Source organism: Somniosus microcephalus, chromosome 5 (genome assembly GCF_052327205.1).
Source record: "Somniosus microcephalus isolate GS21.2 chromosome 5, FLI_Smic_1.0, whole genome shotgun sequence".
Taxonomy (NCBI): Eukaryota; Metazoa; Chordata; class Chondrichthyes; order Squaliformes; family Somniosidae; genus Somniosus; species Somniosus microcephalus.
The window spans coordinates 259,517,843-259,543,677 of NC_140991.1; the positions used below are offsets into that span (position 1 = coordinate 259,517,843).

Sequence of the window (25,835 nt, forward strand, 5' to 3'; positions counted from 1 at the left end):
GCTGGTTTATTGCTATCAAGTTCTAAGAATTTCAACATTGTATATTTTAATATGAACTTGGTGAGGTTAAGCCCTCTTTTTTTTTTTAAATGTAAGCTAAGGCAGCTGAATTCCAATAATTGTTCTTTTATCTTGTATTTGCTTTCCTAATACATGACTCAATCAAATATTTTAACCCAACTATAACAAGGTTAAACGTGCATTTATAAAGTACCTTTAACGTAGTAAAACTTCCAAAGGCGCTTCACAGGAGCGTGATCAGATTAAAATTGACAGAGGAGTTTGCCAATGGGGAGCTTTTGGAGGCGGGACTCCCACTTGTTGGGTTTCAGTCCCGCCTCCATCGACTTCTGGCCAACCCACGCTATATTCCCTTGATTGACCTTGTTAAGCCCGCCCAGCAGGCTTAGCAGGCCAATTAAGGAAAAGCTGGTTACAGAGGACGTCAGCGTATTTTTGACAGATGAATTCTCATCGTTTGACAGCTCTGTGAAGCTGTCAAACACTGACAATCTCTGTTGTTTGATGAGTCCGTGTATTCAAGACTCATCAAACCTATCTGCTGAGCAGAAATCAGATGGCTGCTGCATCGGAGAATGCAGCAGCCATCTGTCATCTCTGCCGGTGAGATGCCGGTTCCCCAACTGTTGAAGCCTGTAGGAAGAACCAAAGGTAAGTAAACATTTTCTATCATTTTACACTCACCTCACACACTTGCCTCTCCACACTTGCACCCATCACTCACCTCTACAGCGCACTTTTGCACCCCTCAGACCCACTGCTCGCCTCGGTGACCCTGGCGGGGTTTCCAGACGTTGGGAAATCCACACTTGCAGGGGTAAAATGGGGATAATCCTCTTAACTGCCTGTTAACAGGCAGTTAAGTGGCTGTAAACCCCTTACCGCCTCGGGGAGGCGGCTCCCAGTGCGGGTCGACTACCCACCTCCTGGGAAGATGGCACGGAGGCGAGTTGGGGGCGGAATGGGTACCCGCCCCCAGATTCTGCTATTTTCCTGGCAGTCCCACCTCCAAACCTGCCTCCCCAGGGCTGGGAAAAATCCCCCCCCCCCCCCAAGTCAAAGAGAGTCAAACTAAGTCAAAATGTGTTTTGTTGCAGTTTATTTGAAGTTGTTTATTTCTGTGGGTTCCCTCTGATGTACCTCTGCAGGAAGTAGTTCTAAGTGGGGAAGTTGTGGGTTACAACCAAGCTTAAAGAAACGTTCCATTTTACCTTTAATTATTCTAAAAATATATATAATGATTCTCCATAAAATGATTTCCACTTGATGGAAGAGAAATGTGATCAACAATTTATCCATAGCAACCACCCATCCAACTTAATTAGGCATAAAATAGTTGGTGTATACACCTAGTTTCCCTTCAGGGTATTGCATCAGATACTGTAAGTGTGCATAATGTGAAGTGAGGAAGGAGAGAACAGTGCCTCAATGTCACCAAGAACTGTATGAAGTAGTTAACAATGAGATTTAGAAAGAGAATAATAGAGATCCACAATAACTTGTAATTTCTTTGCAAAAAGAGGGAAACCCTACAATTTTTGCTAGCCTTCCACTAAACAAGTGATAAATGTTGGGTGAATAAACCCTGCATATTCAGTCTAACTAATGGCGATAGGCCTATATTCAGAGCTGAACTGTCCATTTATTTTTACATTGCTGCTTAGCTTTTGCTAGTTTTCCACATTGGCATGTAGGGAGCGGTCAGGCAGACCTATGCCTAGAGAAGCTGGGGATCAGATTTATACGTAGCCCCACAAAGAATGTGCCATCAATTCCACTTAAAATTTTCTATCCCTACTGCAGTCCCTATTTTATGGTCATCTAAATAAATATCCTGCGAGCAGAAATGAGTTGCAACATAGTCAAGAAAGCAAAGTAGAAACAAGCCCTATTGTACTCATCACTTCTCTTTAGTCTGACATGACATCACTCATCTTCCTATTTTTTGTTTAGTCATGCATTCTATCCTGGATTCCTATAGGTTTAGTTTATTATTGCAAAAGCACAGAGCTTGGAGACAGAGCTGGGAGAACGCAAACGGAGTGGATCGCAAGCAGAGTGGAGGAATTTGGTCAGCGCAGGAATCAGTGGAGAGGAGATATTCACTGGTAAGTACAAGGTAAGTAATCATCAGATTGGAATTTGGCTTTGTCTTCTAACAGAAAAGAAACTGCATGGTCAGTGGCAGTTAACAGTTAACAGTAGATAGTAAAAGCTGTGAGCTAGAAGCTGATTAAGCAGTTGTAGATTGTTTGACACTCAAAAGGTATATATTAGGCATTAGTTTTCAAAAGCAGAGAGCTGGGAGAATGCAGAGTGGATCGCAAGCAGAGTAGAGGAATTTGGTGAGTGCAGGAATTGGTGGAGGAGGAAGGTGGTCGAGACGTCTGACTGAAAAGGAGGAGTGGAGCCACAAAACCCAAGGTCTCTAAGGTAACAGACATGTGAACGGACCTGCGGGAGAGCGAGAGGAGCAGCCAGATGGAATGTGACCGTCAGGGAGCGAGGTAAGTGATGTCAGCACAAGGGAAGCAGCTGATTGGTGAGTAAGAACATAAGAAGCAAGAGCAGGAGTAGGCCATATGGCCCTTCAAGCCTGCTCCGCCACTCAATAAGATCATGGCTGATCATCGACCTCAACTCCACTTTCATGCCCGATCTCCATATCCCTTGATTCCCCTAGAGTCCAAAAATGTATCTGCCTTGAATATACTCAAAGACTCAGCATTCACAGCCCTCTGGGGCAGAGAATTCCAAAGATTCACAACCCTCAGTGAAGAAATGCCTCCTCATCTCAGTCTTAAATGGCCTACCCCTTATCCTGAGACGATGCCCCCTAGTTCTAGACACTCCAGCCAGGGGAAACAACTTCTCATCATCTATCCTGTCAATCCCCTTCAGAATCTTGTATGTTTCAATGAGATCACCTCTCATTCTTCTAAACTCCAGAGAGTATAGGCCCATTCTACACAATCTCTCATCATAGGACAGCCCTCTCATCCCAGGAATCAATCTAGTGAACCTTCGCTGCACCGCCTCAAAGGCAAGTATATCCTTCCTCAGATAAGGAGACCAGAACTGTGCACAGTACTTCAGGTGTGGTCTCACCAAGGCCCTGTACAATTGTAGCAAGACTTCCTTACTCCGATACTCCAACCCCCTTGCAATAAAGGCCAACATGCTATTTGCCTCCCTTATTGCTTGTTGTACCTACATGCTAGCTTTCTGCGTTTCTTGCACGAGGACACCCAAATCTTTCTGAACACCAACATTTAATAGTTTCTCACCATTTAAAAAAATATTCTGTTTTTCTATTCTTCCTACCAAAGTGAATAACCTCACATTTCCCTACATTATATACTCCATCTGCCACCTTACTGCCGTCTCACTCAGTCGATCTATATTCCTTTGCAGACTCTCTGGGCTGGATTTTACCTTAGATCCAGAGGTCGGGGCGGGACTGCTGGTTTTCGGGTTTCTGTCCCGCCTCCAGCGACATCTGATGAACAGACACTATTTTCCCTCGATTGGCCTCGTTAAGCCCGCCCTGCGGGCTTGCCAGCCAATTAAGGGAAAGCCGGTATCAGATGACGTCAGTGCATGACGCTTCATCTGCCGGTTTTGTTAAAGTGACAGGCACCATCATTTTTTGACATGATTTGACAGCATTGAAGTGCTGTCAAACACTGACAATCACTGTCCAAAGGTGAGCCCTTGCATCAGGCTCTCTAATGACTCTTTCCTTAGGATGAAACAGATGTCAGCTGCATGCGAGATTGCAGAAGCCATCTGCATGAGATGAGGCGGCACAAACACATCACAGCTTGTCACCTGCAAAAGCATCGAACTATAGTAAAAAAAAATTCCCCAACATTCTCTCACCTGTCATACTTACCAGTGTCCCATTGCAGCCTTCACACTACCTCTGCAGCTGTCATTTCTACAGTTACAGTACAACAGACCCACAGCTCGCCTCACTTACCCTGGCGGGGTTTCCCAACATCGGGAAGCCCGCAGCAGTAGGCGCAAAATGGGGGAAAAGCCTCTTAACTGCCTGTTAACTACCTGTAAGCTCTCCAGCTTACTGTCCCACCTAGCTTTGTATGATCAGCAAACTTGGATACATTACACTCGGTTCCTTCATCTAAGTCATTAATATAGATTGTAAACAGCTGAGGCCCCAACACTGATCCTTGCGGTACCCTACCAGTTACAGCCTGCCAACCTGAAAAAGATCCGTTTATCCCTACTCTCTGTTTTTTGTCAGTTACCCATCTATGCTACTATATTACCCCCAACCCCATGAGCCCTAATCTTGTGTAATAATCTTATATGTGGCACCTTTTCGAATGCCTTTTGGAAACCCAAATATACTACAATCACTGGTTCCCCTTTATCTACCCTGCTAGTTACATCCTCAAAACGCTAAAATTTGTCAAACATGATTTCCCTTTCATAAAACCATGTTGACTCTGCCTAATCAGGTTATAATTTTGTAAGTGACTTGATACCACTTCCTTAACAATGGATTCCAGCATTTTCCCGATGACTGATGTCAGGCTAACTTGCCTGTAGTTCCCTGTTTTTTCTCTCCCTCCTTTCTTGAATAGCGGTGTTACATTTACAACCTTCCAATCCGCTGGGACCTCTCCAGAATCTAGGGAATTTTGGAAGATCAAAACCAATGCATTCACTATCTCTTCAGCCACCTCATTTGGAACCCTAGGATGTAGGCCATCAGGTCCAGGGGATTTGTCAGCTTTTAGTCCCATTAGTAGCTGGTGATTGATTATTTTTTTTTAAGTTAAGTAACTTAACAGAAATAAACTTATTAGTCTATTAAGTAGAGGCAGGGCACCTTGGTCTCATGGAATACACATCTTGTGCCATGTGGGAACTCCAGGACATTTCCCGTGTCCTGGACAACCACATGTGCAGGAAGTGTCGTTAGCTGGAGGGGCTCAAGTTCCAGGTTTCAGAATTTGAGCAGCAGTGGGTGTCACTGCAGTGCATCCATGAGGCTGAGAGCTACGTGGATAACATGTTTCAGGAGGTGGTCGCCCTTAGTGCAAGAGTGTGCAGGCAGAGAGGGAATGGGTGACCATCATACAGACAAGGAGGACCAGGCAGGTAGTGCAGGAGTCCCTTGAATACATCTCACTCTCCAACCAGTACTGAATACTGGTGAGGGCAATAGTTCCTCTAGGGCATACAGCCAGAGCCAAGTCCACAGCACCACGGTGGCTCTTCTGTACAGGGGGGAGGAGGATCATCGGGAAAGCAATGATAGGAGATTCGATAGAGGAACAGACAGGTGTTTCTGCGGCCGCAGACGTGATTCCAGGATGGTAGGTTGCCTCCCTGGTTCCAGGGTCAAGGATGTCACTGAGTGGCTGCAGGCCATTCTGAGGGGGGGGAGGGTGAACAGCCAGAGGTCGTGGTCCATATCAGTATCAATGACATGGGTAGAAAGAGGGATGAAGTCCTGCAGGCAGATTTTAGGGAGCTAGGCAAGAGATTAAAAGGCAGGACCTCAAAAAGGTAGTGATAATGGGGGACTTCAACTACTTCAGCTAGTGTAAGGATAAACCCAGCAACTACAGGCCAGTCAGTTTAACCTCGGTGGTGGGGACGCTTTTAGAAACGATAATCTGGGACAAAATTAAGTCACGTGGACAAGTATGGATAAGGAAAGCCAGTACGGATTTGTTCAAGGCAAATCATGTTCAACTAACTTGAATGAGTTTTTGATGAGGTAACATAGAGGGTTGATTAGGGTAATGCAGTTGATGTGGTGTACATAGACTTCCAAAAGGAGTTTGATAAAGTGCCACATAATAGGCTTGCCAGCAAAGTTGAAGCCCATGGAATAAAAGGGACAGTGGCAGCATGGATACAAAATTGGCTAAGTGACAAGAAACAGAGTAGTGGTGAACGGTTCTTTACTGGACTGGAGGAAGGTATACAGTGGTGTTCCCCAGGAGTCAGTACTAGGACCACTGCTTTTCTTGATCTATATTAATGACCTGGACTTGGGTGTACAGGGTACAATTTCAAAATTTGCACATGACACAAAACATGGAAGTATAGTGAACAGTGAGGAGGATAGTGATAGACGTCAGGAGGACATAGACATGCTGGTGGAATGGGCGGACACGTGGCAGGAAAGTGTGAAGTGATACATTTTGGTAGGAAGAATGAGGAGAGGCAATATAAACTAAAGGAGCTGCATGAACAGAGACCATGGGGTATATGTGCACAAAACGTTGAAAGTGGCAGGGCAGGATGAGAAAGCAGTTAAAATAGCATACGGGATCCTGGGCTTCATAAATAGAGGCATAGAGTGCAAAAGCAAGGAAGTTATGATGAACCTTTATAAAACACTGGTTTGGCCTCAACTGGAGTATTGTGTCCAATTCTGGGCACTGCACTTTAGGAAGGAAGTGAAGGCCTAAGAGAGGGTGCAGAAAAGATTTACAAGAATGGTTCCAGGGATGATGGACTTCAGTTATGTGAATAGACTGGAGAAGCTGGGGTTGTTCTCCTTAGAGCAGAGAAGGTTGAGAGGAGATTTGATAGAGGTGCTCAAAATCATGAGAGGTCTAGACAGAGTAGATAGAGAGAAACTGTTCCCATTGGCGGATGGGTTGAGAACCAGAGGACACAGATTTAAGGTGATGGGCAGAAGAACCAATGGCGACATGAGGAAAAAGGTTTTTACGCAGCGAGTGGTTAGGATCTGGAATTCACTGCCTGAAAGGGTGGTGGAGGCAGATTCAATTGTAGCCTTCAAAAGGGAATTGGATAAGTACCCGAGAGAAAAACTTTTGCAGTGCTACGGGGAAAGGGTGGGGGAGTGGGACTAGCTGAAGTGCTTTTGCAGAGAGCCGGCACGGGCTCGACGGGCTGAATGGCCTCCTTCTGTGCTATAACCATTCTATGATTCTATGCCAATTTGCGTGTGGCTCAGATAGTAATCCAGAGATTATTACCTTTGAGGTTCTGCTTTTTAATTTGTAACCTAGCTCCTCAAACCCCCTCAGCAGAACCTCATTCCTAGTTCTACCTTTGTCGTTGGTTCCTACGTGAACCACATCTGGATCCTCCCCCTCCTTCTCAAAATTCTTCTCCAGCCACGAGGAGATGTCCTCAACCCTGGCACTGGGCAAGCAATACAGCCTTCGGGACTCTCGGTCATGGTTGTAGAGAACAGTATCTATCCCCTGACTATACTGTCCCCCTAGCACTACAACATTCCTTTTCGCTCCACCCATTTGAAAGGCCTCCTGTACAACGGTGCCATTGACAATTTGCCCATTCCCCCACCTCCCCTGTCTTTGTTCTCATCCACACCGGTAGCAAGTACCTCGTACCTGTTGGACAATGGCAAAGGCAGAGACTCCTCCACCACTGCATATGCGGTCCCCTTACCTGCCGGAGTCTCGGTCACATCCTCCTGTCCCTGACCACTAACCAAATCTAAACCACTACTTTAATGTAAGGGGTGTGACTGCCTCCTGGGTCAAAATGTCCAACTAACTCTTCCCCCTCCCTGATGTATCGCAATGTCACCACCTCACCAACTCTGAGCCGAAGTTCCTTGAGTTGCAGACACTTACTGCAGATATGGTTGCCTGGGATCACTCTGCTCTCCACAAACTCCCACATGCTGCAGATGCGGCACACCTCCTGCACTTCCATCTCTATATATTTTTGTTTTATATATTTTAATTAATTAAAGTTTTATGTAATAAATTAATTTGTTTAAAATAAACCAAGTGAGTTTAAGTAAAAGGAGCACCTCCTTCCTACTCAAATTTTCAACTACCCACTCCGTTTCTGATGCACTCCATTCACGTTGTGACCTGTGGTTACTCTGTGTCTTAGCAGACACCTTCCGAGTCACACCCAAGTTACAACTGCTCAGTCATCTTCCAGCTCACAATAATTAACACCCATCAGGCAATCACTTACAGCTGATTGACTGTTACCTGCTTAACTGCTAACTGCCTTGCAGTTTTTAAAGTTCTAAGTTAACTTCTAAATGTTATAAATTTCAGTTTGACGTACTCAAGAGTCCCACTTTCCAAATTCTCAACTTCCTACTCTGTTTATGATGCACTCTATTCATGTTGCGATCAGTGGTTACGCTCTGTTCCTCAACGTCCCAGTTGCACTTGCAGCATTCCCTGCTGCTTCTCGTTTCAATACGGTTGGTTGGGGGCAGGGAAGTGGAGGAAGTTGCTGTGGTTTATGTGTCACCTTCCTTCCGATAGATGGCAATCTTTAGGATGGTGGCTGTCTCCCTTTACTGGTACCAGGGATGAGGGATTTCAGTTATCTGGAGAAGCTGGGATTGTTTCCCTTAGAGCAGAGAAGCTGAAGAGATTTGATAACGGTGTTCAAAATCATGATTTTGATAGAGTAAATAAGGAGAAACTGTTTCCAATAGCAGAAGGGTTGGCAACCAGAGGACACAAATTTAAGGTGATTGGTTAAAGAACCAGAGGTGACAGGAGGAAACTTTATTTTTACACAACGAGCTGTTGAGATCTAGAATGCACTGCCTGAAAGGGTGGTGGAAGCAGATTCAACAGTAACTTTCAAGAGAAATTGAATAAATACTTGAAGGGGAAAAAAACTGCAGGGCTAGGGAGAAACAGCAAGGGAGTGGGACTAGGTGGACAGGCTTTACCAAAAGCCGGCACAGGCACAGTGGGTGAATGGCCTCCTTCTGTGCTGTATCATTCTATAATTTTATGATAATGCTCCAATTCCTCCATCTCATCCTCACTAACTTTCCTCCTCAACCTAGCCCCCTTGAGTGATCCAGAATTCATATTCTTCTTGCAGGCAGGACTCGCCTGCTGTATAGCTGAGAATGAGGGCCCTGGCCCCTCCCCCTTATTACTTCAGGAGATCACCAATAGTCATTAAGGACCACATCATCAACTTCACCCATGCCAAGGAGCCGAGGGGAACGTAAAGTTGGACACCCAGAGTGAAAGATAAGAGATAGAAACAACACAAGACTGAAACGGTCCTGATAGATGACAGAGGACACTGACGTAAGAAAACTACTAGGCACTTGGTCTGAGTATTAAACAAGGCTTTAATCAACTGTTTTTCAACATGGAGATCTAGTTGTGCCCTTCACTAGTTCCTGTTAAAGAATGTCCTGAGGAAGCTGGGCCCATGCCAGAGTATTTATACTCTCCCTGGACAGCGCCACCAGCAGGCCACCCAGTATCATTTCATAAGTCATTTCCACATGAATGACAAGATTCATGTCAGACACCATTCTTCGTAGTGGGTGGTGAAAGGCTCCTCCAATATGCTAGAGATAATGCCATGATTAGGGAAGCAAGGCACATCAGGGACATAGTTAATCCTGAATGTAGCTATATATATATATATCAATATTCACAGTAGAAACAGCCATCCATTCCATCTACACTATCAATCCAGCAGCATAGGCATACATCTGTAAGCGCGAGTCCCCGCTTACTGTTTGTATTAGTGCTTCCTCCTACTTCATTACTGCATTGCTAACATACTATCCAGGTTTTTTTTTTTTAAATTAGAAAGGATATCTTCCAAAACAGATTTTTCCCAAAAATTCAATAAGGGGGGTAAAAAAGGGATTGGAGAACATTTCCAGAAAAAGGAGAAAAAACTCCCATTTGAGGCCAATACCCAATGAAGCTCTAAGGCCTGGGGAAACAACATCTGATGCATAGATCACTGTGCAGAACAGCTTTGGACTGGAGCAAGAAACAACCCACCAGCAGCTTACAACAAATATGAGCTGAAAGGGTTATACCCTAAACCATGTTGGGCCCACTGAGATTTCGTCTTTAATAATCAGATAATTTTGGTCCAATGCAGACAGATTTGCTGTACCTTAGCTGGAAAATTTTGGAAGATGAACAGATGATGATTTGGTTACTTTTTGTCAATTCTGTGCAGGCCTATGGATCATGACATGGCAAATGTTTGATAGCTCCTGATGTCAGTAGCTGGAAGAGACCTAGTAACATAAGCATTTTATTTTTATTCTGCACTGGTGCATGAATTTGATCCGACTAGTTACTCTAGTGACCTGCTGGTGTCCATTTCCACAGCAGTCAGGGAACCTATTCCTTCAAAGCTCTCCTTATGTAGAGTGAATGTACACAAAAACATCAGACTGGGTGAGAGATCAAAGAGTTTAAGGCACTAAAGCCCAAATCAAAATGAATCTGAACAAATTGAATCTGGCTTCCTTGCCTCCAACTGTTACTCTGTTCCTTCATAAGTTGAAGAACTTCCATTATTTTCTTGAGGCTTACTGCCAAACTGAGAGGCTGGTTTTGGCATAATTATATTAATGATGAAGCCAAATCATTAAAAACCATCCGCATCACATCCCCTATCTCTCAGATTCAGAATCAAAAAATGATCTCGTGTTCCTGAAAGCAGTCAGGGCCATTAACTATAATTCTTGTACATTTAGAAAGCACTTGCACTGTGGTTTGCAGGCCCGATAACTACTCGGATATTACAGTAGCTTCTTCATATAAAGTGGCTGATAATTAACACTACACCTCAAACTACCATGAAAGCTAACATACTAACTAATGAACATAGATTACCAAACTATCTTCAGAATGGTGACATTTTGGTACTTTCACCTATTTGACCTGGGAGGTAATTTTGATGTAAATTATAATATTTTTCTGATATAAAGTTAGGTTCAGATTACCAAGGGTTAATTCCCAAGAGTTCCAGCATACCTTTCTGGAGCTTGGAGCTGCTAAAACAAAGAGTGGTTCGGAGTTTGATGGGCTCTCTGAAAGTGAAATGGGTTAGCCATTGAAACGGTTATTCATTTTCTAAATGAGTGCCAGCCATTTCAAAATACAGGAGAGGTTTTACTGTTACAACCCGCAGGTAATGCTATTGTACGGCCAGATATTGGGCAGTAAAAGTATACCCCTGATCATAGGGTCCACTTACAAGAGTGATCAGAGAAACTGAACCCAAGACAGTATCTAGTGCACATTCAATTTGTAACATATATTAACTAACTAATTAACTAACTAACTAACTAATGAACACTAGTACCAAACTACCTTCAGCATTAACACACTAAAAGGAAACTTTTAATCTGTTAAACAGCTACATTTTTACCAGTGGAACAAACACACAACATGACAGGTGGAAGATTGTTCATTCTCCAGTCCTAAGAAAATAGACACAGTGAAATAATTTGCCTTAAGTGACAAGTTTTTTTGACCTTATCTGTCATCTTCATCACAATGACAAGGATCAGAAATCAAAACCAAAGGCTCGTTGCCAAACCTTGCCCTTCAAAACTCTTGTCTAGTTCTTTTCATTTAAATTATTATATACATGGTGGACTTTACAGAAAAATACTTCAGGATAAAACCACTGAAAGGATGAGAAAAGGGACTACTTGAGTATTCTGTTAATGACTTTATAACCAGAACTACGTCATAATTCTTCACAGCAACAACTTACATTTTATAAAACACCTTTAACATATAAAAACATCCCAAGGGGCTTCAAAGAAACGTAATCAGGCAAAAATCAACACTAAGCCAAATTAGGAGATATTAGGAGTGGTGACTAAAAGCTTGGTGCATTTTAAAGAGGGTCCTAAAGGAGGAGGGGGAAGTGGAGAGGTTTAGGGAGGTAATTCCAGAGTATAGGGCCTAGACGGCTGAAGGCACGGCCACCAATGGTGAGGTGAAGGCAGTGGGGGATGCACAAGAGGCCAGAGTTGAAAGAATGTACAGTTCTCTGTGGTTTGCAAGGCTGGAGAAGGTTAGAGATAGTGAGTAATGTGTCTCTTTATTAAACTAAAGTTTAAAAAAATAAAATAAAGTTGGATATTAGGTGGTGGAATTTCCGCAACCCCCCCCCCCCCCCCCCTCCGCAACCACCCCCCCCCCCCCCTCCGCAACCACCACCCCCCCCCCCCCCTCTCCGCAACCACCCACCCCCCCCCCCCCCCCCCCGACACACACATTGATTATCCTGCAATTACCTTCTAGGATGGAAATTTGGCTGAATTTGCTTGGATAAAAGTCACTCTAGCTTGTCAATCATAGTATCATTACTTCCCATCAACGGATCACAAAAGCTCAACTGTAATGGTGTATCATGAAGAAATTCTGCCTTTACCAATCGTGGCGCTCCATTTAAAGATAAAGACAACTTTTTCTTTTGATGGGGTGGTGGGAGGGTTCTTCCCTCCGTTTTTCATCAATGTTCTTCTCTCTCCTGTTCTCTTGAAGGTGCTAATCTCATGCTGGGGTACAGTTCCACCTGGTACCTTGCCCAAGTTGGCATACATGCATAAGCCTAGACAGTGAGCGTTGGCAGGTGATTCAAGCATCCACGGCATCATAGCCCAGACCAATCCCGTCTTCACCCAAAATGCACACATACTTCCAACAGGGAGGTCACTGGTTAATGATCAGTTGTGCAAAATCTTTCCATGCCCTAAACTGGAGCATCAAGGCCAATTATAGAGGCTATAAGTGCTGCTCCGAGCCAATATCAGCCAACACAACACAGGCCTGGGATTGATCCTGGGACTTACCTGGGCACAGTTGCTCACTACCTTAGCCAACTGATGTATTAAAAGGACCCATTCATTGATTTAAAAAAAAAAAAAAAAAATTATAATTACCAGGCTTCACAGAGCCCAATATCTATCTATCAAGTACCTTGGGATTTTTTCTACATTAGAAGTTGTTGTTAATAGGTGCCACAATGACTGAGTAAAAGGATTCCCTTGTAATGTGTCCACTCCACACTCAGATTATCATATATTTGGATGAGACATTAAACTGCCTTGTCAGGTGGATGTAAAAGATCCCACTGCAATATTCAAAGAAGAGCATGAGAGTTCTCCCAGTCTTCTGGCCAATATTTATCCCTCAAACAACATCACTAAAACCGATTATCTGGTCTTCATCTCATTGCTGTTTCTAGGTCCTTGCTGTGCGCAAATTAGCTGCTGTGTTTCCCTACAATACAATAGTGACTGCACTTCAAAAGTACTTCCTTGACTATATAGAACTTTGGGACGTCCTTAGATCATGAAGCGCGATATAGATGCAACTCAAATAGACACATGCAATGACAGCGTTCTCAGGCAGCTTTTGTTTTTTGAGGAAGTTAATTGGATTTCCTTTGGGGTATTATTTTTCTCTGTATATTTAAAATTAAAGAAATATTCTGTTGACAGATTATCACTGGTATATAATAACAGTTCAGAAGAATTTTTCCTTAACCTTATGCACAAAGGAAAATATATCCCTCTAACTTTTATGCAGCTCTGGAATCTAATTGTTAATTATTAAGGAAAACATTGAGTGTTTCTGCTCTTGACTTGGAATCTCACTAGACAGGAACACTGGGTCGCTGAACCCGCTCTAGTGTTCGATCCCCATCTAGCGAGGCTTCTCACGCTGAGTGGGGGAAAGCTCACAAAATTACCCTTTCTTCCTTTAGAAAGAGGTTAATAAGAGGGTATTATCCATAACTTTGTGAAAGGGCACATTACAAGTGACATGTTAACTGAATACCCAGAAAGGGATTAGCTTTGTTAGGCCAGTGAACACACTCTGCTGGAACCTTTCCATTGCTGTTACTTATTGCAAGATCACTTATTGCAAGATGGTTTTTCAAGATGGCTCCTGTGCTGGCAGCTCCCTAGGGAGCTCCTTTGCCATCCGTTGCCATCCTTTGCTCTTTTCCCCCCCAGTCTCCTCTCTTCTGCTCTTTAAGTTCCCCTGGCTCTAATAGTGGGTGCATTTTATCCCTAACTGCAAGTTCATACTGCAAGGTTAAAGTTACCTGAGCCCACTGCCCATCCCCTGACCATGCCTGTTCTTTCTTCTCAGTGAGCACTGGCTCTTCACTTAAACTGAGCTCCCAAATTCCCAGACCTCTCTGCTGTCAAGACTACACTTCTCCACTAGACTAGTGATCTAGTGACTAGTGGATCGCGAGTGGAGCTCGGGGCCAGGGATCGCAAGAATATCAGTGCTAATTTGATCCTGTGAGAGACATCATTCATGTCCGAGGCCAGGAGCGAGGACGAGCCCAGCAGCGAGGTCAAGGTCCAGGAGTGGCGCAGCGTGAACCAGCAGCGGGGTCGGGGCCCAGGGAAAGTGCGGCATGGGCCAATAGCGAGGTTGGGAGGACCACAATGCATCCTACGAAACTCAGGCAGAGAGGACCTGCGGGAAGGAGGGAGGAGGACAGTAGCATTATGTTTGTGTGTGTGTGCTAGGCCGTTGTAGCAGAGCCTGGTCTCCAATCGTCTTGGATCCCCTTGCCATTGGACCAAGACCTTGCTCTGTCAAGCCTGTGTGGTAGCTGGTGTGCAACGGCCACCCCACGTTAAAAGAATTCACGCACAGGCATCTTCCACCCTTTAAAATGAAGTTCGGGACCCTCATGGACAACCCCAAGACTGCCTAAGAGGTAACAGAACATACTTAGCAATGAATATTTCCTTTTTTGTTGCAGCTACAGCTCAATTCAATTGCATGCTCACACAAACAAAAGCAATTGTTTCCAACATTTTCTGTTAATCCTCCCTTCCCACCTCCCAGGGCCCTAAACACTCTCCTTCCTTCCTAGAACCCCAAACACTCTTCTCTCTTGCCACCGTCCAGGGCCTGAATGCACTCCCGTGACACCTTAGTCCACTCTTCAATCAACCCCAACACTCACTCCCCTTCCCCTGGCACCTTTCCATGCCAGCACAGGAAATACAACAACACCTGCCCTTTCACCTCCTCATTTCCCACCATCCAGAGCCCCAAACACAACAGTTCTGATGAATGGTCATTGACCTCAAACGTTAACCTTATTTTCCTCTCCACAGATGCTGCCTGACCTGTTAAGTATTTCCAACATTTTCTGTTTTTATTTCAATTAACATGCTCCATGGCCTTAAATTGGCAAATTTTTTTGGTCCTGTACTTTTGCAGTAGAAATTAATCTGGGCCTGCTTTTGGGCCCAGACTCAGCGCTGCATAAGCAGCACCTGGCTGAACAGACAGGCCATAGGGCATCCCAAAAATCGAACTCTGGCCTCATCTACACCTTCGGGGCAAGATGTCAGTGCCGGTCACTCCTCCACAGCCAGCACGCCCCACGTGACAAGTTAATGTCGGGCCACTGGCAGCGACCCTCATGGGGAATTGGATCGGGCAATGGGGCAGGGGTGGATGATCGCCAGGACAGTAGAGTAAGGGGGGGAGCACACCTGCTCTTCCTGTCTCCACAGAAAATATAATTTAAAAAAATGATACACCTTACACTTACCTTTTGTTGGCTGCTGTTGAAGATTCCCGAGAACAGCAGACCCCACAGCTGCCCTGGTCATCGGGAACAGATTTTACAGAGAGGGCCATCAACGGGCCCCTCATTAACATATTTAAGGAGCCCGACGACTAACGATTATGCTAAGCTGCACATTGGTCGAGGTCCTGCGCAGGCTGCTCACTGGCTTTTCAATGGAAATAACCGTGCGCGCGAAAACTTGAATGGGCCGCACAGCCAGTTAAAGGGACCGCGCACACACAAAAACTACAAGAAACATTGCTGACGACTGTTTCAGGCATCTGCCTGAGACTCCTAAAAAAAAAAAAAAACTGTCCACACTAATTTAGCTGTGGGACTGATGTTTGCGCACATTGGTCACAGGCCGTCCCACTGCTAAAATGGTACACATTGCACCGGTAATACGCCCAAAATACAGGCACAACGCATACTAATTTCTACCCCTTTATACCTTGCGGGGCTATCCTTCTAAAAGAGCAAGAAGAGAGCATTTTCTGAGCTTGGACTGCTGAAGGAGGAACTCACATGCTCGCTGTGCCTAGAGAACTAATTGGCATACTGTCCATAACTTGCTGTCCCTGATTTCCATACATGCCTTGCCAGCAGGCAGAGCTCCCAAGCAACATGAATTTGGAAAATCAGCTGTAATGTCTCGATAGCCATTCAGTAAGAGATGAAATGTGGCACAAGTGTGGAAGCATTACTAGCTAAAATAGTCTTTCCCTCATCAGCTCTACCAGGATCAGAAAAATACCAATGGCAAGCCATCTGGGAAAAAGATCAAGTGCAAATGTCAGCCTCAATGCTGGAACTCTTAGTCCCAGCCATTAGATTAACCCAACCTAATTGAATTTCAATAGAATAAGGCAGTCCAAAGAATGCTGTTGCATATAGCTCTCAAACATCATAACATTTTCTCAGAAAAGGAATTTCGAAGTACTGTTTTCCCCAATTTAGCAGCCAATGCCAGCACTATACCTCTGGAACATTGCATTAGCTGGAAGGAAGGTGTTTCACTATAAATTAACTGAATAACTATTACCCATGAAACAATATTTCTCATTAGGTAAAACAACAATTGCTTTGTTGTGCCGTACTGTTAGATTGCATTTAGATGTTTTGGCAGTAAGCAGCAACATTTAAAAAAAAATTGGGGCGGGGGTGTGCGAGGGCACAGTGTGAAGAGAGAAGACTGCATCAACAGATCACAATGCTGTTTTTTCCATAAATATAAAAATAAGCTTGACTCCATCTTGGGCTTCTTTTCAAACAAATTCTCCATCCCAAGCCCAGGCCATTTTCCAACATAGTATTGCAATTTTGCATAAAATGTCACGGAGGCAGCAAAAATGCAAGCTGTCAAGCAGATCTTGGCGATAACAAATCAAAGCCCTCATAATGGAATATTTTCTAACATAACATTAAAACACTGTGCAGCTTGTTGATGGAGTGGTTGAATGCAAGGTCCTGTCTACAATTCGTCAAATGTGGGCAGCCCACAAAAAGGCAACACTGGGCACCTTCCTGTAAAAAAAAAACTTGGCGAGTCAGGGACATGAAGTTTTATGGTCAAGCCATCCCAAATCTAGCTCCTAGCCGCAGAAGTATCCTAAAAATCTACAACTTGTATTTATATACCATCTTTAACTTTGTAAATGTCCCAGACATTTCACAAAAGGAGAAACAGATGCTGAGCAATACTGAAAAGGTTAAAGATGATGACCTAAAGCATACTCAAACAGGTAGACTTTGAGGAGGCAGATTGTAAGGTGAAGAGGTTTAAGAGAGCAAGGGAGAGAGGGTTGAAGGAACTGGGGTGGGGGTTAGGGGAATGCACAAGAAGCTAGAGACAGATGACGAAAAGGCAAAGACTGGAACGTGCATTGGACGTAGGGTGAAGTAACACTATGGAGGGATTCAAAAACAAGGACAACGATTTTGAATCCAATGCGTTTGGGAACAGGGAACATATCAAGGTTGGCAGCAAAAGGGATGATGGGCAGGACTTAGTACAGGGCAGGGGGGAGCAGGAGAGTCTGTGAGTCAAGCAGAGTCAGCATGGTTTTATGAAAGGGAAATCATGTTTAATAAATTTGCTAGAGTTCTTTGAGGATGTAACGAGCAGGGTGGACAAAGGTGAGCCAGTGGATGTGGTGCATTTGGATTTCCAGAAAGCATTCGATAAGGTGCCACATAAAAGGTTACTGCATAAGATAAGAGCTCACGGAATTGGGGGTAATATATTAGCATGGATAGAGAATTGGCTAACTAACAGAAAGCAGAGTCGGGATAAATGGGTCATTTTCCGGTTGGCAAACAGTAACTAGTGGGGTGCCAAAGGGATTGGTGCTGGGACCTCAACTATTTACTGTCTACATTAATGACTTGGATGAAGGGACCGAGTGTAATGTAGCCAAGTTTGCGGATGATACAAAGATGGGTGGGAAAGCAAATTGTGCAGAGGACTCAAAGAATCTGCAAAGGGATATAGACAGGCTAAGTGAGTGGGCAAACATTTGGCAGATGGAGTATAATGTGGGGAAAGTGCGAGGTTATTCACTTTGGCAGGAAAAATAAAAAAGCAAATTATTATTTAAATGGAGAGAGATTACAAAATGCTACAGTTCAGAGGGACCTGGGGGTCCTTGTGCATGAAACACAAAAGGTTAGCATGCAGGTACAGCAAGTAATCAAAAAGGCAAATGGAATGTTGGTCTTTATTTCAAGGGGGTTGGAGTATAAAAGCAGGGAAGTCCTGTTACAACTGTACAGGGTATTGGTGAGACCACACCTTGAGTACTGCGCACAGTTTTGGTCTCCTTATTTAAGGAAGGATATACTTGCATTGGAGGCAGTTCAGAGACGATTCACTAGGTTAATTCCAGAGATGAGGGGATTGACTTATGAAGAAAGGTTGAGCAGGTTGGGCCTATACTCATTGGGATTTAGAAGAATGAGAGGTGATCTTATTGAAACATATAAGATACTGAGGGGGCTCGACAAGGTAGGTGCAGAGAGGATGTTTCCCCTCGTGGGGAAATCTAGAACCCAGGGGCATAGTTTCAGAATAAAGGGTCACTCTTTTAGAACTGAGATGAGGAGGAATTTCCTCCGAGGGTCGTAAATCTGTGGAATTCTCTGCTCCAGAGAGCCGTGGAGGCTGGGTCACTAAATACATATAAAGTGGAGATAGACAGATTTTTGCAAGATAAGGGAGTGAAGGGTTATGGGGAGCGGGCAGGGAAATGGCTTTGAGCCCAAGATCAGCCATGATCTTATTGAATGGTGGAGCAGGTTCGAGGGGCCAAGGGGCCTATTCCTGCTCCTATTTCTTATGTTCTTATATGTTCTAATTCAGGAGCATTCAAAAAACACTGAAATTAAGCACAAAAGAGAGTTTCAATGGCAGTGAGGGTGAGGTAAGGGCAGAGACAGGAAATGTTGCGAAGGTGGATGCAAGTGGCTTTGGTGATGGTTAGGATATGGGGTCTGAAGATCAGCTTGGGGTCAAACCGCACCGTGGTTCCATACCATGGGTTCACCCTTAGCGAGGAGGATGCTGGGAGTTGGTGTTGTCAACCCCAGTAGGGTGAAGAGTTGGAGAAAGGAGGCGAGAAGAACAACGTGGTTGAGTGGAAAGAAATGAGAACATAATTTTAAATCACTGACATATTAGATTTTCAGCGCAGTTGTCAAAATTTAAACTGCATGTAGCTGTTTTTTTTCCAATATCGACAATGTACATGCCTCTTTTTGAACAGCAGCATTTCAAAAAAATTAAAACTTTTCTTCACCATTTAAGATTTCTGTTGCATACTAAGTGCACAATTTTGCTGTTGATAGATTAAACCACTGACATTATTATTGCCATTGACCAATTTGGCAGCGGGAAGGGCACCAGGATGAAGCATTAGAGAAGAGATACAAGCTGTACAGAGGATTGGGAGACACAAACAGCATTAGAATAAAGAGTAGTTCAGAAATAGGAGGGATCAGACGGGGGAGGGGGGGGGGGAAATGTGAGGCAGACTAAAATGGGTTTAGAGTGCATGTGTGTAATTGCAGAGAGTGGTAAATAAGGTTGGTGAGCTGCAGGCACGAGTAGCCTATTGGGATTATGATATAGTGACAACAACGGAGACCGAGCTCAAACAAGGGGAGGAATGGACACTTAATATTCCTGGCTACAATGTATTCAGGGAAGAGAGGGCAGGAAAAAAAGGAGACCGGGTGGCAGTATTAAGCAAAGATACTGTTACAGCAATGCAAAGGGATGATGTACTTGAGGGTTCAAAGACAGGGGTAGAAATTCATGTGTTTAGAGCCACAAGATGGCGCTAAAATGCCGTTCAGAGCTCTACTGCCAGCTGATGGCAGTTCCAGAGCAGCACACCACATCCATCTTGCCGGTAGCGCTACCGGTAAACTCAATCACCAGGGACATCACAATCACGGAGCTCATGACGTCAGTGAGTGTGCAACGCTCACTTGATGCCCGATCTCCCAACTTCGCTTTGGCCATTGAACTTACCGGCTGGAGAAAGCAATGACAGATTGAGATGGCGTGCAGCAGCAGGAAGCCGGCTCCAGCAACACTATTTAAAGGGATTGTCACAAATCGCAACTTCTACAAGAAGTAACTCAGGAAGTACTACTGAACGGCCAGCTGAGGGCACCATCCGAGGAGTATAAATACTCGGACGTGGGCCCAACTTGGCCAGAGACAATCTGGAAACAGGAAGCTAGTGACTACTAACTAGACCTCCATGTTTTGTTACAAGTCGATTAAAGCCTTGCTTTATGTACAACCAAGTGCATAGTGAGTCTTTATTACGTCAGGGATCCTCACCAATCACTGGGACCTGACAAGGTTTTGAAGTTTGAGTGGCTGTGTGCTAATTCCTGCTACTGCAAGAGGTTACTTTCAAGGTTATTTAGTATCAGGGAGTGCACTGGCAAGTACGAAACTCCCTCATTATGTTTGAAACACTTCAAGCTACAACACTTGCTAAAAGTCAAGGGGGCTGTACTGGCAGTCGCCCTCCAGGATCAACAGTGAAGGAAGCGAAGGCAGCGAGAAAGACGGGAACATGTGCGCAGAAGGACAAGGAGGGCCATCAGGGCTCAACGGAGGCCTTACCCTCCGAGGGTCTTCCAACAGCACTTCTCCTACCTCCAATCAAGCAAGGAGCAGTGTATTAGGAGGCTCCGCTTCACTAAGGAGGTGGTCACAGAACTCATCCACCTCCTGCAACCAGACCTCCAGCCTCAGACCAGGGTGACCACAGCTCTCCCAGTGGCAATCAAGGTCACCGTGGCCCTCAATTTCTTCGCCAGCGAATCCTTCCAGTCTGCAGCAGGAGACATAGCTAACATCTCTCAATTTGCCATCCATCATTGCATCCAGGAGGTCACGGAGGTTCTCTACACCAGAAGGGACTACATTGGCTTCCCAATCACCAGAGAGAAGCAGGACGAGCGTAAATGCAGCTTTGCCAGGATAGCAGCCTTCCCCATGGTGCAGGGCGCCATCGACTGCACCCATGTAGCTTTGCGGGCACCGCATAACAATCCTGAGATTTTCTGTAACCACAAAGGCTACCACTCACTTAATGTGCAGTTGGTGTGTGACCACACACAGCGAATCCTCAATGTCAATGCCTGCTATTCTGGTAGCAGCCACGATGCCTTCATCCTGCACCGCACCGGCTGCTCGGAGAGGAGAGCTATCCGCTCTCCACCTGGCTCATGACTCCGCACCGCCACCACCACCCCCCATCCCAACATTCGTGCCCAGCACTCCTATGAGAGCAGAGCATCGGCCTACTGATGCAACGGTTCCGCTGTATTGACCGCTCAGGAGGAGCCCTCAAGTGCTCGCCAGAGCAGGTGTCCCATTTCGTGGTGGTCTGCTGCATGCTGCACAACTTGGCCATCAAGAGGGCGCAGCCCTTGCCACCAGGGGTTGCGGACCACCGGAGGAGGAGGTGGAGGAGGCAGCCAGATAATCGGCCTTCTGGACGGGCGGTCCGTGACCAGCTTATCAGACTCCGATTCGAATGAATGAAACCCCAAATCCCTGTTGCTCACCACATCCCCATCATACCATCGCGGTCACAGGCCGTATCACCGCATCCTCCTGGGTGCAATGACAGAGACCACAAAAGATTCCAAACACGATTAATAAACCACTATTAACTAATCACCCTTGTACAATCCATTAGTGCCGATCATTCGTGCGCCTTTTCATACTCTAGTGCTCCTACGCAGTGCACCCCCAGTGGCTCCAGCACAGCTGGTGGAAGGCTGCTGAGCTTCCATGTGGGAGACTCCAAATGGCCTTGCAGGACGACCTCGATCAGCTCTGGACCTCGAAGGCCCGCCTGTTCACTGCACCACCTCGGCATATGCGGCAGCAGTCTGGGTTGGCTGGATGACAGGCAACAGCAAGGACAATGGCGGAGTGGCAATGGTGGGAACCGGAATGCTCTCACCCTGAGAGAGGACAGCAGGTTCCTGCTCCACTGGCCCACTGCCACTTCCCTGGGGTGGCACCTCAGCATTCCTAGCAATAATAAATAATAAAAATAAAAACAGAAAATGCTGGAAATATTCAGCAGGTCAGGCAGCATCAGTGGAGAGAGAAACAGAGTTATCGTTTTAGGTCGATGACACTTCGTCAGAACTCTATTCCTAGCAATCTGTTGGAGCACAGATTGTTGGCCTGCTGCAACACCATGAAAGCCCCAGTCGATGGTGGTAGACCCAGCCACAATGGCAACAGTCAGAGCTTGGGTGGCAGCAAGCAGAGACTGCATGAGAGCAGTCTGAGCTTCCGCTGCAGCACTAAGATGTTGGGTCGCTTCCACTTGTACGGCAATGGAGCTGCGACATCGCTCATCATGTGCGCCATCACCTCTCTGGAAGGATACCATCATTTGCAGACTGGAAATGATGGGCTCCATGCTCTGCGCAGAGCCCCATGCAATGTTGGAGGCAGATTTCTCCACGCTCCTTACCATTACCGAGAGGGTCACCAGCAGCCTTGCCATTGCACCTATAATCTCCGTGTGCATGCCCATCACCGTTCTTCTAAAGGCCTTCCCATCGAGATCCTCATCCGAGTCCTGTGGAGCAGAACTCGCCCTCCGGGGAGCTGGCCCCGAGCTACCCTTTTCCCCCTGGGCTTGCTGCAGCCCACTCGTGCCTGGTGCCTCACCCTGTGCAGATCCAGCTACTATGCTAGCCTCTAAAGAACGTGTAGTCCCCGTATCTGAGCTGGTGTCTGCGAGTGACAGGTGTAGTGACACGGTGTCGTCTTCCTCCTCCCTCTCTGCAGTGCCCTCAGGGACAGACTACTCAGGTGCTTGCGGATTATCGGAAAGCAGAAAGACACAAGAGTCGGGTTATGGTGAGGAGAGGGGGGCAGGAAGGCAGAAATGCATGCATAAAGCACGAGTAGCTTGAAAGTGAGAAATGTTTTTGGGCTGAGAGGGAAGTGGGATGTGAGAAGGAGTAGGGATGAACATACCTTGTTGTCCCCAAGGGGGTCAACGTCACCGGTGGCCACGGTGCCGACGACCTGGCGCGCAATGATCTCCAGCACTCAACTCTTCAGCTGGCTCAGCTGTTCAATGTGGACTTGGCCCTCGCCTGTCTGCTCCCTCCAGTTGTGAGCCACCTTGGCCTGCAAGAGAAAGGAAAGTGTGTAAGTGTGGAGCAATGTGCTTGGGTGATGTGCCTGCCATAGTTGAACAACTGTCACTGTGTGCAAGGTATGAGATGTGGGTGTGAGTGTTGGTAGAGAGATTGATGCTGGGGGTGTGGTGCTTTGGGCAGTGTGTGAAGCTTGTGGTAGAGATGGTGGTATGTAGCATTTGTTGAAGCCTTCACTCACCCTGACCACCCGTGTGAGGTCGTTAAACTTCTTCCTGCACTGTGTGCGGGTCCTGGGGACCACAGTGCTGCCCGTCACGTGTTGTGCCACCTCCCTCCACGTAGTGCGGGACACTTGTGGCGAGGGCCTCCTGCCAGTTGGCGGGTACGGACCACCCACCTTCTCTCAACTGCGAAAACCAAAGCCTCCAAACCTTCATCGGAGAACCACCGGGCTCTCTCCCTGGGGCGACGATCTGCCATCACGATTTGTTAGTAACTGATCCTTCTCCTTCTGCTTCTTCTTAGGATTGTTGGGGCAGCTGCACACCCAACAATGATGAGAATGAGGTGCTGCAGCATCAATGAACCTCCCCTTTAAGTAGTGAAAAAAGCCCGTGGCAATCATGACTTGCAATTAGACTGCCCCCGATATTGGTCCAGCTTTACAGTGCAACGCCAATGAGCTTGAGTTTTTAGACTAGAATCATGACTGCAATCGAATTTTGCGTGCATTCTAGACGATTTTCAGGTGGCGCTACTTAACCATTTTTAGTCTAAACTCTGCTCATTTCTTGGCTATAACTAATTTCTAGCCCAGAATCTAGTTGGTTAGAATTAAGGAACAATAGAGGAGCTATTACGCTGCTGGGTGTATACTATAAGCCACCAAATAGAGATAGAGGAACAAATTTGGAAGCAACCAGTAAGCATATATAAAACACAAAATAATGGATTATTATTTGACAATAGGACAATGCTCTTGTTAGGCTTTACTACAACATTTATAAGAACTCCTACATTGAAATACTGTCAGTCTATAAATTTCTTACCCTTAATGTTTTGATCCTTACATCCTATAAAATCCCTGGGTGAAATCATTAGATTTTCTGACCTAATGCAAGTTCATGTTATTTTACAAAATATAATTCAGTGACAAGTCCATATTTAATTACAAAGAATGATCACTTAAATAAAAAATTATTTCAGGATATGGGCGATGTTGGCAAGGCCGCAGTTTTGACCAGCCCTCGTTTTCCTGGTAACAATTATATTTTTACAACTAAGTGGATTACTAGGTCACGTCAGAGGGCATTAAAAGTCAACTACATAGTGAATGGGACTGCAATCACATGTAGCCCAGACAGGACTGGGGAGGCAGGTTCCCCTTCCTGACGGACATGAATAAACTAGTTGTGTTTTTGCGACAATCTAGCAGGTTTAATGGTCGTTTTTTTCTGATGCCAGCCCACAAGTTATCATATTCACTGAATTCAGTTTCACAACATACAGGAAACTTTGTGATATCCGGCACCGACGGGACTGAGCTGTTGCTGATCTATCAAAACTGCCGGACATACAAAGTTAATGTTGAAGCATACGGAGGTTTTCATCTCCATATCTGACAACAAACACTGTTGCTTAGCAACAGCTTCTAAACAGGCAGCTGCAAGCATCTCTAGCTGAAGCTGTTGCTATAGCTACAGACCTTGCAGTGCCTGACTGGGGAAAAAAAAGCAACGAGAACTAAAAAAAACGGCTCCTGATTTTTGCCGTTAGATCGAGTATTCCGGACATATAACCTCCGGATAAACCAAAGTTTCCTGTACTTGATTCAGTATTTGCTCCTCACCTATACAAAAGGCAGCCATCAATCGCACAGCGGAATAAGGTGGGTCACAGGAAGGAAAGAATGGCTGAATCAGGTAATTGGCAAATGTGATAGCGATGACAGCTTGGCATGCTGGTTCAACAATTAGCAGAGATGTCCAGAGGCGCAGAAATGCCAGAAAACCGCCAAACGACTCCAGTATGTAAGCATAGCTTGCTCCAGATTTCTTTATAGTTGTTCCAAGTTCTGCATAGCATAGTGCTCCAATCACCGAGAATATTCCTCCCACTGCCCAGATAATCAATGAAAGGCCGTAGGAACCACTGTGTATCAAAACTCCTTTGGGAGAAACAAAAATTCCTGATCCAATCATATTTCCGACAATCAGGCAAACTCCATGCAGCAAGGAGATATCCTTCTTAAGTCTCAGGGAATCAGTGGCAGGTTTCTTAGAGTCAGCCTCCATTGTTGTCACAATATAATGGACCAACTACAATATCAGGCTATGTTTGAACTGAAGACACGCCTTGGGAATCTGTAAAAAAGTGTTAAAAGAACAATTATTAGATTAAGAAACACATACATTCTTAAATTAAACAAGGCTCTGAGGATATTGATAAGCAGGCAACAAGAATCCCAATTCCTTCAGCTCCAGCTTTGCCTCTTATGCACGGGGCTTTTCTCCAACACTCTTTATTCACGTCCACCTTAAAAATAAAGTTCCATAGGCAGGCCCGCAACCTCTTTTGAATCTAAAGTTGACCATATGCAGGTTGTGAATGGGATACAGTGTCTCAGGGCGGACAATCCATGCATTCACCAGTGGCTTATACCGGAATAAATACAGGTTGTCCAATATCCAATTTAGATCTCTCCAATAGCCAAAGAAAATAACACCACACTGACAGGCCATATAAATCAGGGTAAAACTACTAATTTCTAATCAAATGTAATA

General features: G+C 45.3%; 1 protein-coding gene across 1 annotated transcript in view; it reads right to left on the reverse strand.

The window, feature by feature from the left end:
• Window positions 1–25,420, reverse strand: part of LOC147117675 (Y+L amino acid transporter 2-like) — a 91,433-nt gene extending 66,013 nt beyond the window's left edge. Inside the window, exon 1 of the mRNA XM_085988867.1 lies at window positions 24,902–25,420. Within this exon, the coding sequence (XP_085844993.1) occupies window positions 24,902–25,346 (445 nt within the window). The 5' untranslated portion in view covers window positions 25,347–25,420. The remainder of the gene's footprint in view (window positions 1–24,901) is intronic.
• Between the last annotated feature and the right edge of the window lie 415 nt (window positions 25,421–25,835).